We start from the raw sequence: 25,050 nt of genomic DNA on the forward strand, positions 1-25,050 counted from the left end.
CCAAATTGCATTCATATTACATAGTTAAAGATAGGGATATGTTGTTCCTAAACTTGTCTTAAAGTAATTACAATAAGACAAAAATTGGTAAAGTTATAAATATTTAATTTTTTAACTGACATGATATAATATGATTGATTTGGGACATATTTTAGGAAAACAAATGATTATCCATAAGTCACCTACATGTGATTTGTTTTGCACGCTTTTTCTTTCCTCTTGGGGGTAGTTTTTTTATGGCCGATATTTAACCTAATTTTGCCAAAATCACTCTATCACATTCTTGTGCTTGTGAACATCTAATCTTCTCAAAAGAGAAAATGGATAGAGACTTAAACTCCATCAATCAATTAACATCCATCTACATTAAGGTAAGTGACCTTTCATAAATGATTGATTTAACAAGTCAACATATATTTTGGGATTGCGGGACCTTCATGATCATTGATCTATATAGTAGAAGACAGCAAAATCTTTGATTAATTAACATCATATATACAATCAATAACTGGATCTCAGCATGGTACATATCTTACAAAGAATTTTGAGCCTAATGATTCCTAAGCTAATGTTACGTTATCCACCTTATAACAACCAAATCATTTATTGTTTGAGAAAAAGACATTTACACTAAAAGTATAAAGATTTTCTATACTGTAATCACATCATTCATTATTTATATTTAATAATCATTAACTTTCATAAATAAAAATAATACAAATGAATGATGAATGATGCATTATTCATGTATAATAATATATAAATATTACATTCTAATTGTTTTGCTTAGCTGGATTATATAATTTGAGTCAATCCGTACATGAATTATAATTGCTAGTACATTGCATCTTTGAAATGTGATAGAAGTGTAGGGTAAGAGTAGGCTTTCAGTTTGGTATGCTTTCTATTTTAGATATTAATGAATAGCCCCACTCTCATTCACTTAACTCCAGTTCTTGCACAAATTCTACCCTCTCCCTTTTGGAAGATAGGTGCACGGGTGAATTTTGTGGAACATTTCAACTTTGGATGGGATCTTCTGTCCCAAAATGATCATGTTCTTATGTTCCTATCTAATAAAGTAACACTAAATAATATAAAAAAATAAATTTATGTTTTTATTTTTATTTTCCAAATAAAATGAGACATTTTGATCGATTTAGGACACCAATGAAAACAAAATATCAGCTTCTTCAACTTTATCCTTTCATTGTGATAAAAGTAAAAAATGAAGGAGATATTATTAAGACAGTGACATGTTAGTTCTGATTGTAAAACTTAGACGTCAATAACATGCTTAGTATTTTTATATGTATTAAATTATACAAAAAGATGTTATATCGTCCCAAAAAGATTAATAATTTATGAATAGATTTTTACATTTTTATCATTTTTTTGGAAAGGAGAAAAGGTAAAAATAAAAGTATATAATGTAAAAATTTGGTGATCATGGAACTCAAATTATTATACTCAGTTGTTAGATTTAACGCAATATTATAAATGTAACGCAACTAAGTATAACTGTGGTGTCAGTCACATGTGTATTGGTCGAGTGTGCAACACGATAATATAGAATAGAAAAAAGGATCCAATAAATGTTTGTTTCTTATCATACTTTTAATAACAAAAATTATAATTTCATGGTAAATAAAATTACAAGGAAATAAAAGTATTATTATATTTTGTCTTTTAATTATTATTATATGATACTTAAAGGTCCTTCTTACTTTAGATAATAATCCGTTGAAAGCTATATTTGCTCAATATCCATGAAGCGTGCACTTTCCCTTTCTCTTGTTTGATGTGCATGTGTGAATTTTTTAATATGGCAAGTTAAATTTAAATGCTATATATGTGACTTCACTTATGAAAAGGAGATATTCGGCCACATTTTATACTTTGCTCTATTATTGTGACCCACCCGTAGTACAATCATCGCATTATAATTTGAAATGATAGATAGACAACTTCGATATTTTCATACGATAACATGGATTTATAAGAAAAGACAATTTATTCTATATCTTATTGCAATTCTAAGTTTGGTAAGTTAGTATCATATGGTTATTATGTTCGTCTATATTATCCTGTTCAGATATGGCTCCTTTGGTGGTAAGAAAAGGCTAAGGACATGATACATTATAGATAATGATAAGCTCAAAGCATCATAAACTCATTGCACATTGTATAATGACTGTGTTGATATCATGGCAGCAACATTCGAAATAAAATATTGTATTATCAACTCATTTTTAATCTAACTTCTTTTACCAGATATAAAATACAATATGTGAATATGATAGGATAATCCAACACGATAATTTTATCATATCTCGCTAGCTCACTAAACTCTAAATTGCAACGTGATAACACAAAATATCTTATCTAAACTCTCTCATCAAGTCCATCAAATGAGTCTAGTGTATTTTCTATCCAATCAAGGTAATTGGGTTAAAATGAAAGGATACGGTAAGGTAGAGCAAAAATTTTCCTTATATTCCCACACTTGAACATCACTAGCAACATCGTAATCATTGCCACTACCATATTAATGTTGGTGCACATCTATTGTCTCATACTTAATGTCATTCTAAAAATATATATTTAAGTAAAATTTAATTTTTAAGTAATTTTTTAACCAATCACAACAAGATCATGACACGTTAAGTCATACTATATATGAGACAACAAATGTGCACATGTTAATGTCACAATTATTTAGGCACCTATAACATGGTGAGGTTGAGAAGATGAAGAAGTAGGTTGTATTGAATAAACAGTAGGAGGAAAGAAGAAGTTGATATAAATTTTGAATTCAAATTAAATTATTTTCACCTCACAACCAACCATTGAAAATTCATTTGCCACATGTTATCTAGTAGTTTGACAATATAACATTTTTTTAAACTTAATTATACTCATCCTAATTTTTTATTTAAAAAATAACACTTATTTTCTATACATGAATAGTTAACCTAATATGTATATAAATAAGGATAATTTATATAGTATAAAAATAAATAACTTATATAATTTCACTAAAACTCATCAGATGTGAGATAAATTAGTAAAACATTGAACCGAAATGAGAAAAACAAAAATCATTACATGCTAAGCTTGTATGTTACATGCAGTCCAGGCCCATAAATAACTATCTGGGCTTTCGTTGGATTTGACGGATCATGAGTCCGTGACAGCTGTCATGGGCTTAATGTGCATTTCCAAATATACCCTTCCAAATTTTCTGTTCTGTTCATTCCATATACACTCTCCTCTCTCTTCTCCTCTCTCTGACTCTGTGATCGCTGCTTCAGATCTCGTTCTCGCAGCGTAACAATTTCTCTTCATCAAAACTTCATCTTTCTCTCTCATTCAATCACCTTTCTTTGAATCTCTGATCCTTCACCATGGCTGCAAATGCTCCTATCTCCATGAAAGAGACCTTAACGGTGAGTTTATCTTTCCCCTCTCACAATTTATCATTTCCATTCCAAATATAAAATCGTTTTTCATTTTCATAATCTGGGGTTGTGTCGTTTTTAGTTATATTCTTCAGATCCCAATGCTGCACCGTGATCCAATTGTGAAATATCATAGTTTTTAATTCTAATATTGTTATTTGTAATTTGGTATTGTTTTTGAAGCTGGGAAGCGTTGGGATCAATCCCCAATTCATCACATTTACTCATGTTACAATGGAATCGGATAAGTACATTTGTATAAGGGAAACATCACCTCAGAATAGTGTTGTTATCATTGACATGAGTATGCCAATGCAGCCACTAAGACGACCCATTACTGCTGATTCTGCTTTGATGAATCCCAATTCCAGAATCCTTGCTCTTAAAGGTAACATTCAAGACTCTGATTTATGTTTGGAACTCCCAATTGAGGTTCATATGATGGTGAACAATGGAAAACTGCATTTTGACATTTTCTTGGATTTTAAGCTGTGGGGCGACATAGACATGAAGTTATAGCACAATTTTTCTATAAACATGTTAATTACTAATGAGTTAAGGGTTACTCAATCCTTGCAAAATATGGATCATATACAAAAACTCTATAATAATTTCATTATACCACATCAAATAATTAGTTAACAGCTAGCGCTTTGTGTTAGGCTTTAGGAAACAATATAGATAAAGTAAAATGCTGATAGTTTTTTTAAAACTTTGAAGTACCTTTTATAAGTAATTTGTTCACACTGTGGGCAAAATTCCTAGGATACATGTATGATATTAAAAAACACACTTTGTGGGGGCATGTGGCCCACTTTGGTCCTCCTGGGTTCTTCTCTGAGCATGGACACTTCATAATGGTAGTGGTGACCATGTTGTGTCTGTCTTGTGCTACTTTTAAAACAATATTCTTCTCTTTTAATTTTAAGATTTCTTGTTTTTATGTCAACCTTGTATTAAGTTTATATTTTCTACCATAGCTGTGTCGTGTTCTTTAATTTTTAAAACTTGTTGTGTCCCCAGATCTGTGTTGTGTTTATGTCTCATGTTGTACCCACTTCCTAGGTGTAATACTCTCATTATTTGATCATGTATTTGAAGAGTCATGTATACCTTTTACTATGATAAACTTTGTTTGTCATTATGATAGTCAATGATGTAACTGTAATAGTGTCTGATTTGGACAACTGCAGCATATGGGGTTTTGTTTGTCTCATGAATCTGATATTCTATATGCAGCTCAAGTTCCAGGGTCCACCCAGGATCATTTGCAAGTGTTTAATATTGAATTGAAAGCGAAGATGAAGTCACATCAGATGACCGAGCAGGTGTGAATTTGTAAATAACTTGGATGTGTCCTGTGAGAACCTTCTTGCCAGATAATGTGTTAAATCATATGTGATTATTGTTTAATTTCGTGTTCTGTTTCGATTAGGTTGTCTTTTGGAAGTGGATAACTCCAAAGACGTTAGGAATTGTGACTCAGACGTCTGTGTATCATTGGTCAATTGAAGGTACAGTTTTATGATTTTCCATGACTAAACATATTGTTCACTTGCCTATGTTCTTCTGTAATTCTTTCTGCACCTGACACACGTACATCTTATACTAAGTTCATATTATGTACTGGAACTTTTTTATTTGTGAATTTAGCATTTTACCATTTATCATATCTTAGGTGATAGTGCTCCGGTGAAGATGTTTGACCGAACGGCTAATCTGGCAAATAACCAGATTATCAATTATCGCTGTGATCCTAATGAAAAGTGGTTGGTTTTGATTGGCATTGCTCCTGGTTCACCTGAGGTATGTGATTTCTTTTCTTTAGCTACTCTCATGCATTGCTTTTGAGGTATGAGGAATTCCCCCTCATAGGACCCTTGTTTTTGTGTGTCATCTCACTAAGTGACTATAAAGTTTTGCAATCTTATGGATTAATTGTCGCCATTCCTAAGGATGACATTGACAACTTCTCTTAAAATGTAGTGTAAATATAAGTGCTATCTTTATTCATTTACATGGTAAACTTTTTTGTGTGCAAATTATGAGATGACCTGTTAGAATAACATGAATTGCACAATTCATATCGTGATTTGAAACAATTATGAAGCCTAAAGAGTAAATATACGTATTGGGGTTTGTATCGAAAATGAGTCAGAATTGTGATTGGAATCGTTGAATCGTGATTCTAGGGAGATTTGTATGATTCTCGCTCAACCTTCTGAGAAGATGGCTTCCCAAATTGGATGTATGTGGTGGCCAGAATATCAATGGCATTTGGGCGATTCAGACACATGTATGTTCCGGCAATGATGAGGCTCCGGTGGGTGGGCTATCAGCCTTATACACCTTAGATTTGTAGACCAGAGGTCGACAGTAGAGGAAAAACAGAGGGGCGGATGAGAGCCTGTGACTAGCAGCAGAAGAGAAAAAAGGGACGGCTGAAGAAATTTGGGTTTTAACCTGTTTCTTTTTTATTTGATAGACGGGTTCTGACCTATTCCCAACTAAATAGTAAATACTGAATTGTAATTCCTACGTAAATAGAAAGTAGCAATTAATATTGAGAGAGAGAATCATGATAAACAGTCATAATTAAGGTTCTAGAAAAATATTGGTTGACTAAAGTAATTAATAATTTTTTTCAGAGAAAATTATGAAAAAAATGCGTATAATTAATGTACATAAAGGAGGAAATAAAGAAAATATTCTATTTTACTCATGGTTTTACAATTTCATTATGTGTAAAATATATTTTATATTATTTTAATAATTAATCATTCCGATTCACGATTCAGAAAATAGGTTTACCGATTGGCTTTCAAATCCCAATTTGATAACCATGAATTTAACAAACCTCCCTAACCTACCCATTTCCTTCGCCACAAGTTATGCATTCAGAAACGTTAAGGCACTCATGTGAATTAGCTTATAGTCAATAGATTTCATGTTGAGGCACTCAAGTTAAGAAACATTAATGCTTCCCTTTGTAATTTTGTGAATTTGTTTTATATTAATTGTCTAGTGGGTAACATTTTTCTGAGCCTTTTGATTTGGTATTATTTATTCTCAACCTTCTATTTAGTTTCTATCATGCTTATATTTTTCCACTCTAAAGTTGAAAGGGTTTTACTCTATGTACTAACTACAGAAGGCTAGGAAATTTCTCTATTTTTAAGCTCATGAGTGCTTCTGTTTATATCTTTATCTCTAAGAGTTGCTATCCTCCCGAAACTAGTTTCTAACTTTATTATTTTTTTTCTTTTATAAGATTAATTAATTGTCTTCTTAGGTTTACAATTGAAGATTACATTTTTTTAAAATTAAAGCCCCTGTATGTTACATCTTTTGTGTGATTCAGATATTCAGACCATCAAAACATATGATATTATAAATTTGTGGAGTAACTTTATAACCTTTTGTTGGTTGCAGAGACCACAACTAGTAAAAGGAAGCATGCAACTCTTCTCTGTGGATCAGCAACGTAGCCAGGCTCTTGAAGCACATGCTGCCTCGTTTGCTACATTTAGAGTAACTTATTCTCCTTTTGATTTATTTATATGGACATCGAATGTGTGGCTTTAAGTTTTGCTTCTAATTCAATATTGTTTGATATTTTAATTTGTGGGACATTTAGGTTGCTGGGAATGATAAGGATTCTACTCTGATTTGTTTTGCATCAAAGAGTGTAAATGCTGGACAGGTTACATCAAAGATGCATGTCATTGAACTTGGTGCCCAGCCAGGTATAAGCATGATGTGATCCTTGTATAGTCTTTCTATTACATATGCATGGTGCATGCATATGCATGATTATGAAAAGAAATAAATAAAAACTGAAATCTTCCAAGAAATTTCTTCCCAGTAGATATGTTTTCTAGAATATTAAATCAACTTATTAAAATAAACGGAGCTAATGTGAATTAAAGTTAACTACCCATTTTCAAATGTTGTAAAAACTACATTGGAATAAAAAGTCACAAAAGATAATGATTGGTAACCATGATTGAATAGTTTTAATTAGTATTCTGTATCAACTGTTTTACATCATTCTTGAATTTGCGCTCCTCAATTTGTACTTGGTTTATTCTTTTCCTGTGATGCTTTCAGCCCGTGAAACTATTTGGAATTTAGATGTTATTAGAAACTGAAGAAATTCTATTTATTGAACAATGGGACCTTCCTATAGAGAAACAATTCCAGATTAAAATTGTGACAAAAAATAAGAATGACACTGAAAGCAGAAAAATCAGGTGCTGTAGATGGCAGTCCCATGACCTGTCCATGCCTAAGGCCACCAAAACCTTACTCCATATTCTTTTATAAACATTGTCTCTCACCTCAACCCTCTATATCAATGTTTTTCACATTTCCCTCAACCACACCAAAATCTTCCCCTCTGTTCATTATTTGCTGCCTCTGGGCTTTCTGTTCCGCTTCTGTTCTCTGCACTAACCAAATTCCTCAATGTTTATTATTCATTACAATTACTTCCTCGCCCCTTATGCCTTTATTGTTGCCATATATTCCAACTTTCTTCGGTTCAGATCTCAATCTTTTCCTTTTAATTTCATGTTTTTATGACAACTAATACTTCTTGATACCATCCGGTATACTCTGGCATTTGTTATCAGGCAAACCATCATTTACTAAGAAACAAGCAGATCTGTTCTTCCCTCCAGACTTTGCTGATGACTTTCCTGTGTCAATGCAGGTATAAGTCTGATCTTCAATGATCAATTAATGTTCTCAATTTTTGATGGACATTAATGTTAAATATTTGATATGCTTTTTTTGTGCAGATTTCTAATAAATATGGATTGATATATGTTATAACAAAGCTTGGGCTTTTATTTGTCTATGATCTGGAGAGTGCAACTGCAGTTTATAGAAACCGAATCAGTCCCGATCCAATATTTTTAACCACAGAAGCATCATCAGAGGGGGGTTTTTATGCCATCAATAGACGAGGCCAAGTGTTGCTTGCTACTGTGAATGAGGCAACTATTGTACCTTTTGTTAGTGGACAGGTAATTTATGTATTGTGAGTTATGGCATGTTTTCATCTAAATAGAAATATGGAAATAATTCCTGTTTAGCGGACTTCTAAGTGTTTATTTGGAACTTATGCAGTTGAATAATTTGGAACTTGCTGTTAATCTTGCTAAAAGAGGAAACCTGCCTGGGGCAGAAGAATTGGTAAACACGAGTTGCATCTGGTTATTTTTTCCTGTTATGTCTTATCGATGTTGTCTAACATTTTTCATGTTGGCTTCAAAACTGGCAGACTTTGTTGAGTTTGATGAATGTTCAATTAAAATATTTTCCATGGGAACTATGTCTTTTCATTTCTTTTTCAATTGTTTTTACACTCTATGATTGTTTAACTTTTTTTACTCTTATTGATTATTAAGTTTCTGTCCTCTCTTTTTCCAGGTTGTTCAGCGGTTTCAAGAATTATTTGCTCAAACCAAATATAAGGAAGCTGCAGAGCTCGCTGCAGAATCTCCACGAGGAATACTTCGAACTCCTGACACTGTTGCTAAATTTCAGGTATACTACTGTGTTACATGGTGACCACTTTGATACCTCCTTTTCCTCTGCCTTTATATTCAGTTGTAGGTGTGTTTATTAAGATTTTAGCACATCATATGGAGCTTAACATACTCTTCTAATCAGGTTCTTGATTTCTTTTGTTAATTTTCTTCAGAGTGTACCTGTACAAGCTGGGCAAACACCGCCATTGTTGCAGTACTTTGGTACTCTGTTAACCAGGGGAAAACTCAATGTGTTTGAGTCATTAGAACTATCACGACTTGTGGTAAATCAGAACAAAAAGAATCTCTTGGAGAATTGGCTAGCAGAGGACAAACTTGAATGCAGCGAGGAGCTTGGTGACCTTGTGAAGGTCCTCGTAGAAACTTATATTGGTTCTACCTTAGTCTTTTTATCATTTGAACAATTTGGATTTTTTAAGGTTGGGAGAAGGAAAATACAAGCTGTGGCCTGCGATCCTTGTCTCCGATGCTCATCTAAAATTTCCAATCTCCATTCATATAAATCCCCAACTAAATATTATGAAATTGTAAAAAAAAAACTTGTCCTTTTTATAACTAAAAAGAGTCAACACTATCATGCATAATAAACTGTAACATCATACCTCTTATGTTCATTTCATCATTATTGGTTTGGTTTGCTTTGAGGCTACTAATATTAAGCTAAAATATTAGGTCATATTTGGATGAGCTTAATAAAATAATTTTTGAAATCAATGCAATCTATGTTGGCCTTATTTTCATAAGCTATAAATTGATGCTTATGAAAAATAAAGCCTTGATGAAAGCTGAATACAGCTAAAAGCAATAGTTCTTTTTGTAATAACTTTTAAATAATTTAACCTAGATCAATTATCAACATTATATTCTTGCATAAATACTTGTTGAAATATCTATCCAAACTCTGTTCATCTTATTTTGACTGCACTTATGACAATAGACCTAATTTATTCTAAATAAGCTATTTAAGATTTTTAACAAGCTCTCCTAAATAATTACTTATTTAAGCTGCTTATATAAATATGACCTGATTTATCCCCCTTTCCTGGATTTTTGCTTTTGATGCTTGGAAGTCTAAAGGTTTTGGATTTCCATGTATGTAAATAAACATCCACACATGTGACATGCACATATTTGTTTATTTTACTGCTGTTTTAAATTCCTTCAGAGGGAACTCAATCTCTGTTCCAATTGCTTCATATTTCCCTCCTTGTATTCCGTATCTTATGTGACATGCATATAATGCAGACAGTGGATAATGACCTTGCGTTGAAAATATATATCAAAGCCAGAGCCACACCGAAAGTTGTTGCAGCTTTTGCTGAGAGAAGGGAATTTGACAAGATTCTGATATACTCAAAGCAGGTAATTGAAAAAAGTTTTTATTAGTTTTATTGAATCGTGAGAATAGTAGTAGTGTGGGTAAAAATATTACATTTTTGCTCATTTATTTTTTAGTTTAATTATTTATGTTTTATAATGATTGTTGATGTATTTATTAATTTTATTCTGAAGGTTGGATATGCTCCTGATTACTTGTTTCTTTTGCAAACAATTTTGCGGACAGATCCCCAGGTATGTAAGGGTTTCTTTCAGAACTAACATTTGAAATGCTTATGTCTTACCTTCTATGAGGTACTTCACTTCTGTGGTACACTTGTTTCTGCTCTGATCATATTTAAATAGTAGCACCTCTTGAGAAGTTAAATGCGTCCAAATGAAAATGGTTCCATATTGCTTATGATGTTTTACCCTTCTACAATATCTATTATCTTGCTGGTCTACTCAAATTTTTTATTCATGTATTCAGAATTTATTTGATTGCAGGGTGCTGTAAATTTTGCTCTGATGATGTCTCAAATGGAAGGAGGCTGCCCTGTAGACTACAATACAATAACTGATCTCTTTCTTCAGGTTTACTTAGTTTTCATAATTTTTTTTTAATGATGTTGGGTACATTGTGCTCCTCTGTCATGCATAAGCCGGCCTATTTTAAGAAATGATCATCTATACAATTTTTTCCTCTCCATTGCATTCATTCCCTCAGAACCAGTAATACTTGAGCCCGTTCTGCTTTGTTTATAAAAAACCATTGATGCAATGTTGTAGTGGAAAAATGAAAATGTTTAGAGAAATCAGTAACTTTATTTTCACTGAATTGTAAATTCAAAATCGAAAATGAGGAAATTTATATGAAACCAAACCTTCTCTTTCTTAAAATATGCTTTGGTAATGATTGTTGAAAACTATCTTGCTTGGGCAAAGATATTTGTTTATGTTTTCCATTAATTTTGTCAACCGGGAACTATTTGTTAAAGGAAGAGCCAACTATTCCCTTTTGTTTGTTATTTGTGTTGGAAAATTTGACCCTTATTTTTTATTTATTTTTACATCTTAGAGGAATTTGATCCGTGAGGCAACTGCTTTTTTGCTGGATGTGCTGAAGCCAAACCTACCTGAACATGGATATCTTCAAACAAAGGTTCTTATATTTTCTTTGATGTAATCTTTATCCATGTTATATAGTTTCTTTTTTAATTTTGTTAAAAATTTCTGTCTTTTTTACAGGCAAACCATCATTTACAAAGAAACAAGCAGATCTGTTCTTCCCTCCGGACTTTGCTGATGACTTTCCTGTGTCAATGCAGGTATAAGTTTGAACTTCAATGATCAACTAATATTCTCAATTCTTGAAGGACATCATGTTAAATATATATATTACTTGTGTTGTGCAGATTTCTAATAAATATGGATTGATATATGTTATAACAAAGCTTGGGCTTTTATTTGTCTATGATCTGGAGAGTGCAACTGCAGTTTATAGAAACCGAATCAGTCCAGATCCTATATTTCTAACCACAGAAGCATCATCAGAGGGGGGGTTTTATGCTATCAATAGACGAGGCCAGGTGTTGCTTGCTACTGTGAATGAGGCAACCATTGTACCTTTTGTTAGTGGCCAGGTAATTTATGTATTGTATGACATGTTTTTCATCTAAATGGGATTATGAAAATAATTCCTTTTTAACCGACTTCTAAGTGTTTTTTGGGAACTTATGCAGTTAAACAATTTGGAACTTGCTGTTAATCTTGCTAAAAGAGGAAACCTACCTGGGGCAGAAGAATTGGTAACATGAATTTCATTTGGTTATCTTTTTTTCCTATTATGTCTTGTCAATGTTGTCAAACATTTTCATATTGGCTTCAAAACTGGCTGACTTTGCTTAGTTGGATAACTGTTTGACTAATTGTTTTTAATTTGTACTACATTTTTTGTCTTAATATATTATAGTTGTCTGAAAAGCATTATTGGAATGTAATTTAGAAATAGTTACCAGCAAGACGAGTGACATAAAAGTGCAAGAGAATTATGAACCGTATATGATTTGTGTTTTGAGGGTGAGCCTCTGCCCAACAGTGAGGCTACTTTTGAGGTCATTGATTCAAATCCTGGAAAATACCTTTCAGACTCTCCGCTTATCGGGGTAAGGTTTTGAGCATCTATCATACCCCCCAGACTCCACTAGGTGGGAGCCTCGGGCCACCCTTTTTGTATTATGTGTGTTTTGTGGCATATGCTTGTGCAGGTGTTTTTAACAGAGTACTCACAAAAGTCAATTTTTGGTTTTAAATTCGAAGTACTTGGGGAAATCTTAGTCAAAAGTATGTGCTGAGGAGTATAGTATTGGTGGAATTTGTGCAGTATTCTAATTTAATCTTCAGAAACTTCAGCTGTGTTATATACCTCCACCACTCCATTTCTTCATAGTTGATATGATCCATGGGTAGCATGGCTTTTCTTTTTCAATTGTTTTTTGTTTACACTCAACGATTGTTTAACTCTTTTTTAGGCTCATTGATTGTTAAGTTTCTGTCTTTTTTCTCAGGTTGTTCAAAGGTTTCAAGAATTATTTGCTCAGACCAAATATAAGGAAGCTGCAGAGCTTGCTGCCGAATCTCCACGAGGAATACTTCGAACTCCTGACACTGTTGCTAAATTCCAGGTATACTATTGTGTTGCATGCTGACCACTTGATACGTCTTGTTCCTGTGTCTTTTTATTCAGTTGTGGGTGTGCTTATTAAGACTGTAGCACATTATATAGGAGCTTAACATACTCTTGTCATCAAGTTCTTGATTTCCTTTGTTAATTTTCTTCAGAGTGTACCTGTACAAGCTGGGCAAACACCACCATTGTTGCAGTACTTTGGTACTCTGTTAACCAGGGGAAAACTAAATGTGTTTGAGTCATTAGAACTGTCACGGCTTGTGGTAAACCAGAACAAAAAGAACCTCTTGGAGAATTGGCTAGCAGAGGATAAACTTGAATGCAGTGAGGAGCTTGGTGACCTTGTGAAGGTCCTGATAGAAATTTATATTGGTTCTATCTTAGTCTCTTTATCATTTGAACATTTTGTATTTTTAGGGTTGGGAGAAGGAAAATACAAGCTGTGGCCTGTGGTCCCGTCTCCGCTGCTCATATAAAATTTCTGATCTCCATTCATATAAATACTCAACTAATTATTATGAAATTGCAAAAAGCAGTTGTCCTTTTTATAATTGAAAAGAAATAACACTATCATGCAGAATAAACTCTAACGGCCTACCTCTTATTCTGTCTTCGTCATTACTGATTTGGTTTGCTTTGAGGCTACTAATATTAAGTTAAAATATTAGGCCCTCTTTGAATGAGCTTATTAAATAGTTCTTGAAATCAATAGAATATGTTTTGGCCTTATTTTCATAAGCTATAAATTGATGCTTATGAAAATAAAGCGTTCATGAAAGCTGGATACAGCTTAAGGCGATAGTTGTTTTTGTAATAAGCTTGACTGATTTAACCTTAATAAATTATCAAAATTTTATTCCTGCATAAATATTTGTTGAAATATCTATCCAAACACTGTCCAGCTTATTTTAGACTCCACTTATGACAGTAGACCTATTTTTTCCTAAATAAACTATTTAAGGCTATTAATAAGCTATTTCATAAGCCCTCATAAATAATTACTTATTTAAGCTGTTTATCTAAACATGACCTGATTTATCCCCCTTTCCTGGATTTTTTATTTTGAAGCTTGGAAGTCTAAAGGTGTTGGCTTTCCATGCATATAAATAGACATGCACACATGTGATATCCACATGTTTATTTATTTTACTGCTGTTTTCAATCTCTTTTCCAATTGCTTCATATTTCCTTCCTTGTACTCCTTAACTTATGAGGCATGCATATAATGCAGACAGTGGATAATGACCTTGCACTGAAAATATATATCAAAGCCAGAGCCACACCGAAAGTTGTTGCAGCTTTTGCTGAGAGGAGGGAATTTGACAAGATTCTGATCTACTCAAAGCAGGTAATTGAAAAGTTTTTTATTAGTTTTATAGAATAGTGATAGTGTGGGTTAAAATATTATATTTTTTTGCTCATTTATTACTTAGTCTAATTATTTTTGTTTTATAATTATTGTTGATTTAATTTTTTTCTGAAGGTTGGATATGCTCCTGATTACTTGTTCCTTTTGCAAACAATTTTGCGGACAGATCCCCAGGTATGTGAGGGTTTTTTCAGAACTAAGATTTGAAATGCTTATGCTTTACCTTCTCTTAGGTACTTCACTTTTGTGGTACACTTGTTTCTGTTCTGATCATATGTAACCTACTCAAAATAGTAGCACTTCTTGAATGGAAGTCAAATGTGTCCAATTGGACATGGTTCCTTATTACTTATGATGTTTGCCTTTCTACAATGTCTATTATCTTTCTGGTATACTCTTAATTTTTTTATCATGTATTCAGAACTTGTTTGATTGCAGGGTGCTGTAAATTTTGCTCTGATGATGTCTCAAATGGAAGGAGGTTGCCCTGTGGACTACAACACAATAACTGATCTCTTTCTTCAGGTGTATTTAGTTTTTATCCTTTTTGGTTTAGTGATGTTGGGTGCATTGTGTTCCTCTATCATGTATAAGTCGGCCTATGTTAAGGAAAGATCATATATGCAATTTTTCCTCTCGTTGGGTAATACTTAAGCCCATTCTTCTTTGTTCTTAAGAAAAAAATCATTGATGCAATGCTTTTAGTGGGAGAATGAAAATGATTTTGAGAAATTGGTAGCTATTTTCCACTGAATTGTAACTTCAAAATGGAAAATGAGAAAAAATTATGAAACCAAGCCATCTCTTTCTTAAAACTTGCTTTGGTAATGATTGTTGAAAATTATCTTGCTTGGGCAAAGATATTTGTTTATGTTTTCCATTAATTTTGTCAACCGGGAACTATTTGTTAAAGGAAGAGCCAACTATTCCCTTTTGTTTGTTATTTGTGTTGGAAAATTTGACCCTTATTTTTTATTTATTTTTACATCTTAGAGGAATTTGATCCGTGAGGCAACTGCTTTTTTGCTGGATGTGCTGAAGCCAAACCTACCTGAACATGGATATCTTCAAACAAAGGTTCTTATATTTTCTTTGATGTAATCTTTATCCATGTTATATAGTTTCTTTTTTAATTTTGTTAAAAATTTCTGTCTTTTTTACTTTTAGGTGCTGGAAATTAATCTTGTGACCTTTCCAAATGTTGCTGATGCTATATTGGCCAACGGCATGTTTAGTCACTATGATCGTCCACGTATTGGTCAACTATGTGAAAAGGCAGGCCTTTTCATACGAGCTCTGCAGGTTCTTGCCTTCTTTATTTCTCATGACTGAGTTATTTTCATACCAGAATCTTGCTTGATCCTTCTTGTGTGTCTCTCGTGCAGCATTATAGTGAGTTGCCTGACATCAAACGTGTCATTGTTAATACACATGCCATTGAACCACAGGTATGGATTTCAAGTACTCAACTGACTAGATCTATCATAAAATTGTTATATATTCTTACTATGAAGTGATTTCAGGCTCTAGTTGAGTTCTTTGGAACCCTTTCTAAAGAATGGGCATTGGAGTGCATGAAAGATCTTTTACTAGTCAACCTTAGGGGGAACCTTCAAATAATTGTGCAGGTAATATTTTATTAATAGGGCTCGATATAATTATTTTTATTGCCTTTATAATTTGGATATTAGAGAATCTTACTAGTAGATGGTTTGCAGACTGCTAAGGAATATTCTGAGCAGTTGGGTGTTGATGCATGCATTAAGCTCTTTGAGCAATTCAAGTCCTACGAAGGATTATACTTTTTCTTGGGTGCATATTTGAGCTCTAGGTATTTTTGTTAACGGAGAATGACCATGACATCAGTTCTCTACACAGCCTGCTTTTGCTTTTCTACTTCTCTTTTTTGTTTTCATTGTTTTTTATTTTATTTCTGCCCTGTACAGTGAGGATCCTGAACTTCACTTCAAGTATATTGAAGCAGCTGCTAAAACTGGACAAATTAAGGAGGTTGAGCGTGTGACTCGGGAATCAAACTTTTATGATGCTGAGAAGACCAAGAATTTTTTAATGGAGGCCAAGCTTCCAGATGCCCGGCCACTGATTAATGTGTGTGATCGTTTTGGATTTGTTCCAGATCTCACCCACTATCTCTATACTAACAACATGCTTCGCTACATTGAAGGATATGTTCAAAAGGTAAATTTGTTGTTAGGGCTGTATTTAATTTTGGTGATTTTTGGTATCAAGGTGTACTTTAAATGTTTCTAAGCTATTCCAAAATGTGAAACTCAAACATCATACTTCTTGCTTATAGGTCAATCCAGGAAATGCTGGTCTAGTTGTAGGACAGTTGTTAGATGATGAGTGCCCTGAGGATTTCATTAAAGGTCTTATACTTTCAGTTCGTTCTCTTCTTCCTGTTGAGCCTTTAGTTGAAGAATGTGAGAAGAGGTACGCTTGTTTTCTCTCTATCCTGCATGTCCTCATCAGTCATTACCATATTCGTTTTCCTTATTCCACTTTCTATGTTCAGGAATCGTCTCCGCTTGCTCACTCAATTCTTGGAGCATCTTGTCAGTGAAGGAAGCCAAGATGTACATGTGCATAATGCTCTGGGTAAAATCATCATTGACAGCAACAACAATCCTGAACATTTTCTCACAACCAACCCATATTATGATTCTCGTGTTGTTGGTAAATATTGTGAGAAACGGGATCCTACACTTGCTGTTGTTGCTTACCGAAGAGGGCAATGCGACGATGAACTTGTTAATGTTACCAATAAAAATTCCTTGTTCAAACTCCAAGCCAGGTATGTATGCTGCCCTTCACCAGAAAAGTGTCATTGTATTTCAAAATGGAACCCATGTTATTTCTTCTTATTTTTGTGTCAGATATGTTGTGGAACGGATGGATGGTGACCTCTGGGACAAAGTTCTTAATCCTGAGAATGAATTTAGAAGGCTGTTGATTGATCAAGTGGTATCCACTGCTCTGCCTGAAAGCAAGAGTCCTGAGCAAGTTTCAGCTGCAGTGAAAGCTTTCATGACCGCAGATCTTCCTCATGAACTGATTGAGCTTCTTGAAAAGATTGTTCTACAAAATTCTGCTTTTAGTGGAAACTTTAATCTGCAAAATTTGCTGATCCTTACTGCAATCAAGGCAGATCCTTCAAGAGTTATGGATTACATAAATAGGTTGGACAACTTTGATGGACCAGCTGTCGGAGAGGTGGCAGTGGAAGCACAACTATATGAAGAGGCTTTTGCCATCTTCAAGAAGTTTAATTTGAATGTTCAGGCTGTTAATGTCCTGCTAGATAACTTGCGGACCATTGATCGTGCTGTGGAGTTTGCATTCCGGGTTGAAGAAGATGCTGTGTGGACCCAGGTTGCTAAGGCGCAACTAAGAGAAGGCTTAGTAAGTGACGCAATTGAGTCATTCATTCGTGCAGATGATGCCACTCATTTCTTAGAGGTTATAAAGGCTGCTGAAGATACAGATGTGTACCATGACCTAGTGAGGTACCTTCTCATGGTTAGGCAGAAGACCAAAGAGCCCAAGGTGGATAGTGAGCTCATTTATGCATATGCAAAGATTGATCGGCTGGGAGAAGTTGAAGAGTTTATATTGATGCCAAATGTTGCTAATTTACCAAATGTTGGAGACCGCTTGTATGACGAGGCACTCTATGAGGCTGCGAAGATTATATTTGCTTTCATTTCTAACTGGGCTAAGTTAGCAGTGACATTGGTCAAGCTTAAACAATTCCAGGGTGCTGTGGATGCTGCTAGAAAAGCAAATAGTGCAAAAACCTGGAAGGAAGTTTGTTTTGCATGCATTGATAATGAGGAATTCCGCTTGGCTCAGATTTGTGGCCTCAATGTCATCATTCAGGTGGCACACTTTTCTAGAATAACTTATATTTTTATTTCTTATCATGATAATCCCCCTCCACACACACAGAATAAACGTCAATCCCAAAAAAAACTGTAGATATAAAGAATTTCCCTCATTGCTAATCCTTTAAATGCAAGTCAAGTAAGATCTGCTAAAGAATAAAGAAGTGAACCATGTAGTTATTAGTAAAAGCAAGTGGCAGATAAAGTATTGTTTGCTTAGTTATTTGGTCTTGTTTGACTACTAAACTTCTCACTGTTTATTGTTATGAAGGTTGATGATTTGGAAGAGGTTAGTGAGTATTATCAAAACAGAGGATGCTTCAATGAGCTCATATCTCTTATGGAGAGTGGGCTTGGATTGGAGCGTGCACATATGGGCATTTTTACTGAGTTGGGAGTTCTTTATGCTAGATATCGCCCTGAAAAGTTAATGGAACACATTAAGTTGTTCTCAACTCGTCTTAACATTCCCAAGCTTATTCGGGCTTGTGATGAACAACAGCACTGGAAGGAACTTACATACCTATACATCCAATATGATGAATTTGATAATGCTGCTACTACAATCATGAATCACTCTCCAGAAGCTTGGGACCACATGCAATTCAAAGATGTTATAGTTAAAGTTGCAAGTGTGGAGCTCTACTATAAAGCTGTTCACTTTTACTTGCAAGAGCATCCTGATATTATAAATGATATGCTTAATGTGCTTGCTCTTCGTTTGGACCATACTCGTGTTGTGGATATAATGCGGAAGGTCTGTGTCTCATACTTCATTGCCTAATCCCTGCAGTTTTAATCTAATTTTGAGAGATAAATAATTCGATGTGAATGTTTTATGCAATAATCTTGTTTGTTGCTTTAATTTTCTGGTTTTAGGCTGGCCACATCCGATTAGTTAAGCCATACATGGTTGCCGTTCAAAGCAACAATGTGTCTGCTGTTAATGAAGCTCTGAATGAAATTTATGTCGAGGAGGAGGACTATGATAGGCTTCGTGAATCGATAGATCTGCACGACAATTTCGATCAGATAGGTCTTGCACAGAAGGTGAATATTTCCTGTCTGTCTTATTTGGAAAAATGCTAAAATTGGGATCTGAATCTTAATGGAAAACTTAAAGGTTTGAATAATTATTGATTTTGTTTTACAATGCATATGAGCAGATTGAGAAGCACGAGCTTCTTGAGATGAGGCGTGTCGCTGCTTATATTTATAAGAAAGCTGGAAGATGGAAGCAGTCCATTGCTTTGTCAAAGAAAGACAATCTTTACAAGGACTGTATGGAAACTTGCTCTCAATCTGGTGACCGTGAACTCTCCGAGGATTTGCTTGTTTACTTTATTGACCAGGTCTGTATTTTCTTATCCCTTCATATATTAGATCCTTGCCGAGTTAGGCCTTTTTGGCATTGTCAATTTCCCCTCTAAAAAGTTTAAATAGCTATATTCTTTAATTCTTCCCTACATCCCCCATTTTTCTGTCCGTCATGCTTTTCTTTGTCTCTTATTTTATTGTTTACCAAGTAATGACATTTCATAATTTCCTCTTGGTATCTTGCAGGGGAAGAAAGAGTGTTTTGCATCTTGCCTCTTTGTCTGTTACGATATAATCCGGCCAGATGTTGCTCTTGAACTTGCTTGGATGAACAATATGATTGATTTTGCTTTCCCATATCTCTTACAGGTATATTATTCATTGGGTTACTTTCTTTATGTTATATAATTGATGGAATTTCTTCCTTTTGTTGACAACCACTTTTTTTTTTACTATAAAAATATAGTTCATTCGAGAGTATACTGGTAAGGTAGACGAACTTATCAAGGACAAAATTGAAGCACAAAAACAGGAGAAATCTAAAGAGAAAGAGGAGAAAGACGTTATTGCTCAGCAGGTATTTTTTCTTTCAAATTCCTTTTATAAGATAGGCGAGCCTTGGCGCAATGGTAAGATTTGCAGCCTTGTGAGGTTCAAATCTTGGAACAACCTCTCATCTTGCGGAAGTAAGGTTGCATACATCTATCCTCAAATCCTATCAAATTGGAGCCTCGTGTCTTGCGCTCCCAATTTTCCCTTCAAAAGAAAAAATGTCCGAATTTATCTTTTGTTTAACTTATTAACACCATATTTCAATGAATTCCAGAATATGTATGCCCAGTTGCTACCGCTTGCTTTGCCTGCACCATCAATGCCAGGAACCGGTGGAGGGTATACTCCCTCACCACCACCGCCACATATGGGTGGAATGGGGATGCCGCCAATGCCTCCTTTCGGCATGCCTCCAATGGGTGGCCCCTACTGATCTCTCCATTCAAAATGAGAATTTTGCCATATATTTTTTTGTACTGAAGCTAGCTAAGATTGCTTAAAATCCATATTCATTGAAGACAGTAATGAATTTGACATCAATTGATTGCAGTTTTTGCATTGAAAGCAGTTAAGCTCCTATGTTATTTGTCTTCTCTCTCACTCTCTTTTTCCTTTAGTTAAATGTTGAATAGATTGGATTGTTTGAGCAATCCTTTGACTATGAGGGAGATGGTGGAGTTGATATTGGCCTTAGCTTGGTTGTATAGTTGATTATTCACTCTTGTGTTCTTTTCTTAGTTGGCAAGTTATGTAAGTTTATTCTAATTAGGATTCCACAAATTTTATTCTTTTAACTTGGTATATAGAACATTCATTTGATATTCAAAATGGCCTCTTCCTGCAGGTTAATTTCTCTTTTGCCTTTCACTTTTAAGTTCATTTTTGTCTTTGTTAATTAATGATCAGTTCCATAAGTTTACATTTTCGAATATCCATTTTTGTATGGGTAATTGGTATTTGACTATTTGTTGTTCATGATAAGACACCTTAATGCCACGAAGAATTGGTGTTTGGCATTAATACTAATGAAAACTTGGGTTGAACCTTCCTCACTTAGATGATTAATTGAACTGAAAAATAAACTATTTTTTTAAAAAGTCTTAGAAAACATGAAATATTTTCAGCATTAAATAAGTATACAAACACACTTTAGCTTGCTGACTTAGAATACTGTTCTTCTTTGAACATTATTGTTCTTTCCAAAAGTTATTTTGAACTTAAAAACAAAACAGACATTGAAAACTATTAGGTAATAATTTCCAGTTATAATACAAAACATGGTATCTACTGAAGATTGCAATCAAGCGAAAGTGTATATTGTATTTGATCTATTCTAAGGTGCTTATAATCAACTACATAAGCCTTCACTAGTTAGTTGTTAAGCTAGCTATTTACTAAAGACAAATAAGTAAATAATATAAATGCATACTAATTTTTAATTGCAAGGTAATTGTATCATACCATGTGTTAGTCAGAGTGAAAATAGTTCACAACTTCACGTCATCCTTGGTTTGGTCCTATATAATTACTCATCTTCCACCATTCACTTATCCAATGAAGATACTTCAAAACAAGAGAGAGAGAGTGTGTAATGGTATCATCTAATAATTTAATGGCTTCCAAGTTCCAACCTTTTATATATAACTAGAGCATTTAAAAAGAAAAATCCAAAAAAAAAAGCATACGAAATTGAGAAGTGTAGAAGGTCTATCTCATAATTGGAGGTGGTAATTTGATATTTTTGTATATCTTTGTGCAAGCAAGTGGATAAGCTTGGCACTTGAAGTGGTGGGTTAGTAAGCAGCACTAACCTTAATTCATGACTATAATATCTCTAGTTGTAACTTGTAAGGTAATAAGGTCCGTATATAATAATCCAATTTTATCAAACTTCCCCTTCTTTCATTTTCCCTATTCATTAATTGGGGTTTTCTTTATCCACTTACCATATACAATTGTTGGCACAAAGTAAAGAAGCGACATCAGAAACAACATTAGACATGCTTCTTGTGATATTGTTCAACATATCATATATTTTTGACTTTGATTTCATATTCATTCAAGATGTTGATCCATCAAAATGAAAGACAACTGTTAATCAAAGTAATAATTACTTGGAACATGACATGCTTTACAACTTTTAGTTGCATCAGCAAAGAACTAGCCTTTGTGTGCTGCGTAAGCCTCAATTAAAAGCAGACATCCCTGTTGGTCTATGCCACTCCAAAACTCTATTGTTATTCAAATTGAGTGGTGAATATATGAGATTAGATAATTAAGACCTTGCTTAATGCATAAGTGAGTGTTTATGAAAATAATCCTATTACATGTTATGAAATGTCAAGTTTGTGCAATTGCTGCTATGCTCTCAAATCCCATGGTTGAGCTCATCTAACCTAACAATAAAGTATCATTAGAAGCGTTTACAGAATAATCTAATTCATTGTCTTACTTTGCAAGTGAGTGCAACTGTGCATCAGCTCCCATTTCACACCACAACCCACCCACTTGTATTGCTTTGTTGATTCATGTCCAAGTATCTATCTCACTCTACCATGCCTTATGTCTCATAACAACAATTATTCTATTACTTATTTCTTTTGTTTCCTAATGTTTTTTCTCTCTTCATACAGATACCACGTTTTTGTCACATGCGGTTAAATTAATAAATAAGCAACAGAGAATAATTGAAAAACGTAGCATAATGAGAATAAATAATATGATTTCATTGATTTGAATAATTTACAAGGTAAGCTGTAAATGTTGGATATTCCTTTTATGCTATCCAACTTATTATGCCCATACCGACAACCACAACCACTTCCACGGTTACGGTTGCGGTTCCACTCGTCACACTCACACCGCCACACCAACCTCCCATTTCTACGTATTTCCCGTTTTACCCTTTCATTTTTTGCTGTTCCAAATATTCCAGAATCCGAATATTCTAAACTTCTTCCTACCTCCATTTCCTCTTCTGCCCTCACTACATTCTCGAATTCCCAATTTAACCCTATTTCTTCCTCCTCGAATTCACACCCTCCGGTTGTGGTTGTAGTTGATGCTTCTGCTTCAAATGACAATTCTGCCCTTACGTCCACCCAACCCTCTGTTTCCCAATTTGCCCTTAACTCAGTTGCTAATTTACCAATTCTACCCTTCGCTGAATTTTCACTATCCATTTCAATCTCTTCATCTTCTGACTCGGTGAATTCCGAGTCAAACCAATCCATAACGCACCGTGGCGACGATTCTGTAACCTTATTGGGAGACTCTATCACTAGAAATGGATGCTGAAGTAGCTGATCACAGCTCCACCTTTCTCTTATCTCTCTTCTTAGACATTTCTCGAGAAAATCGCGTCCAAGCTCTGATAACGCAATCGGAAACTCCGGTACTTCGCCGGAGAATCCAATTTGACGAAGTGTATCAACGCCGTTATCCTTCCATGGTGGTTTCCCGGTGATCATCTCAATTACGGTGCATCCAAGAGACCACACGTCAGACTCCGGTCCTTGATATTCCCGGCGAATCACTTCCGGCGCCATCCACATCGGGCTCCCACGTGGCACTACCTTAGCCAAGTGATCAAACTCCACCGCGGAGCCGAAATCAGCGAGCTTCGCGACGGAACCGTCACCGGCGAGAAGAACGTTACTTCCCTTCACGTCGCAGTGTACAACGCCGAGTTCGTGAACGTGGCGCAGCGCGTGAACTAGGCACCAAGCGTAGCGCCTCACTAACAACTCGTCCACGTCAGCATAGTCCATGTCAGCGACGGTTCCACCTGGCATGTACTCTAAGTGAAGGTTCCGATACGACGTCGTTGCCTCGCACGTGATATCATCGCCGAGAAAGTTTACCACGTGAGGCGAAACCAAACGCCGTAGAATCTTAATTTCGTTCTCCAGCGCCGCTATCTGACCCGGTAGACCAATTTTGCGATCAACTGATTTAACTGCAAATACATGACCGTTAGATTTAGTAACCGCAATATTAACGGTGCCAAACGCGCCCTTACCGATACATTTTCCTCTCACCCATGAAGCCATATTGAAGAGTTTTTAGCTCAACTTTGAAATTGTGTGTGACTTTTTTTTAGGCCTGAATGGGGTATATATAGGTAGTGCGTGTGTTGTGTTATGTTACTAACATTCGGTGTTGTTTTTTCGAAAAATAAATAATGTTTTTTTTATGATACAGCGTGGAATTTAAGGAAAGTGGATAATTAACAAAAACGGTGGTGATCTGTGAGGTTAGGAAGTCCCAAGTGGTAATGTTTTTCACGATAGTGGGAATGAAGTATAGGACACTGTTTTTTTTTTTTTTGCTTGGGATTTTAATCCTTATCCATATCCTTTCAGATTGAATTCATCACCCTCTTTCATTTTAACCTCTTTTTATGTCACAATTGGACAATAATTGGCTGTAACTTGTAATTTAGTTTTAAGTGATTCTTCAAAGCCTTTTTTTATGAATTAAATTTTATTTTGGTGCAAGCAATAATTTGGACACAAAATTTAAAATTTGGGGAGAGCGCATAGTTAATGTTGGGAAGGGGTGTTTTATTTAATGATTTTAATACCTTGCATGGGATATTAAATAGTTATATTTTTTTGTCTTGTTGGAGGAAATAGTAATGTGAACATGTGGTTGTAGTGGGGAATTTTAGCTTTCTAGTTGAAATGTTAGTGTTTACAATCTGAAGAGAGTGCTAGAGGCTGGTAAAGGAGATGTCTAGAGAAAATTGCCCATGATGCTTGTGTGTGGCTTTTAACCACAGAGTTTAGTTAGATTTCAAGTATGTGACGTGCACCCCCACACTTCCATTAGATATTATTCTATTTTATTATTTTTAATATTACCATAATTTTATATACTT

At 34.6% G+C, this 25,050-nt stretch overlaps 2 protein-coding genes across 5 annotated transcripts; one reads left to right on the forward strand and one right to left on the reverse strand.

Annotated features, from left to right (window-relative positions):
• On the forward strand, positions 3,261–21,022 carry LOC109360004 (clathrin heavy chain 2-like). 4 transcript variants are annotated; one of them, XM_019604740.1, is made up of 30 exons: positions 3,261–3,449; positions 3,645–3,849; positions 4,701–4,789; positions 4,897–4,975; positions 5,140–5,267; positions 6,894–6,992; positions 7,099–7,207; positions 8,096–8,175; positions 8,264–8,491; positions 8,595–8,660; positions 8,898–9,014; positions 9,172–9,369; positions 10,265–10,381; positions 10,532–10,591; positions 10,844–10,930; positions 11,415–11,498; positions 15,562–15,696; positions 15,780–15,842; positions 15,918–16,022; positions 16,113–16,225; positions 16,341–16,593; positions 16,712–16,848; positions 16,931–17,209; positions 17,292–18,294; positions 18,571–19,056; positions 19,179–19,349; positions 19,466–19,651; positions 19,863–19,985; positions 20,083–20,193; positions 20,443–21,022. In XM_019604740.1, the coding sequence occupies exons 1-30, from the start codon at positions 3,408–3,410 to the stop codon at positions 20,599–20,601; spliced, it is 5,112 nt and encodes a 1,703-aa protein (XP_019460285.1). In that variant the 5' UTR covers positions 3,261–3,407; the 3' UTR covers positions 20,602–21,022. The 4 variants fall into 4 exon arrangements, with proteins under 4 accessions (XP_019460285.1, XP_019460284.1, XP_019460282.1 ...); XM_019604739.1 differs by lacking the exons at positions 10,532–10,591; positions 10,844–10,930; positions 11,415–11,498 and adding exons at positions 14,509–14,568; positions 14,833–14,919; positions 15,388–15,471; XM_019604737.1 differs by lacking the exons at positions 9,172–9,369; positions 10,265–10,381; positions 10,532–10,591; positions 10,844–10,930; positions 11,415–11,498 and adding exons at positions 13,178–13,375; positions 14,257–14,373; positions 14,509–14,568; positions 14,833–14,919; positions 15,388–15,471.
• LOC109359076 (mitogen-activated protein kinase kinase kinase NPK1-like) lies at positions 22,811–24,490 on the reverse strand. The gene has a single exon (XM_019603595.1). It carries the CDS (start codon positions 24,218–24,220, stop codon positions 22,826–22,828), a length of 1,395 nt encoding a protein of 464 aa, XP_019459140.1. The 5' UTR covers positions 24,221–24,490; the 3' UTR covers positions 22,811–22,825.

This window comes from Lupinus angustifolius, chromosome LG11 (assembly GCF_001865875.1).
Source record: "Lupinus angustifolius cultivar Tanjil chromosome LG11, LupAngTanjil_v1.0, whole genome shotgun sequence".
Taxonomy (NCBI): Eukaryota; Viridiplantae; Streptophyta; class Magnoliopsida; order Fabales; family Fabaceae; genus Lupinus; species Lupinus angustifolius.

Coding starts and splice junctions, on each gene's coding strand:
- LOC109360004 (XM_019604740.1), top strand. CDS start 3,408: ATGGCTGCAAATGCTCCTATCTCCATGAAAGAGACCTTAACG. Junction 9,370..10,264: donor AGCTTGGTGACCTTGTGAAG/GTCCTCGTAGAA, acceptor CATATAATGCAG/ACAGTGGATAATGACCTTGC. Junction 19,652..19,862: donor TTGTTTACTTTATTGACCAG/GTCTGTATTTTC, acceptor GGTATCTTGCAG/GGGAAGAAAGAGTGTTTTGC.
- LOC109359076 (XM_019603595.1), bottom strand. CDS start 24,220: ATGGCTTCATGGGTGAGAGGAAAATGTATCGGTAAGGGCGCGTTTGGC.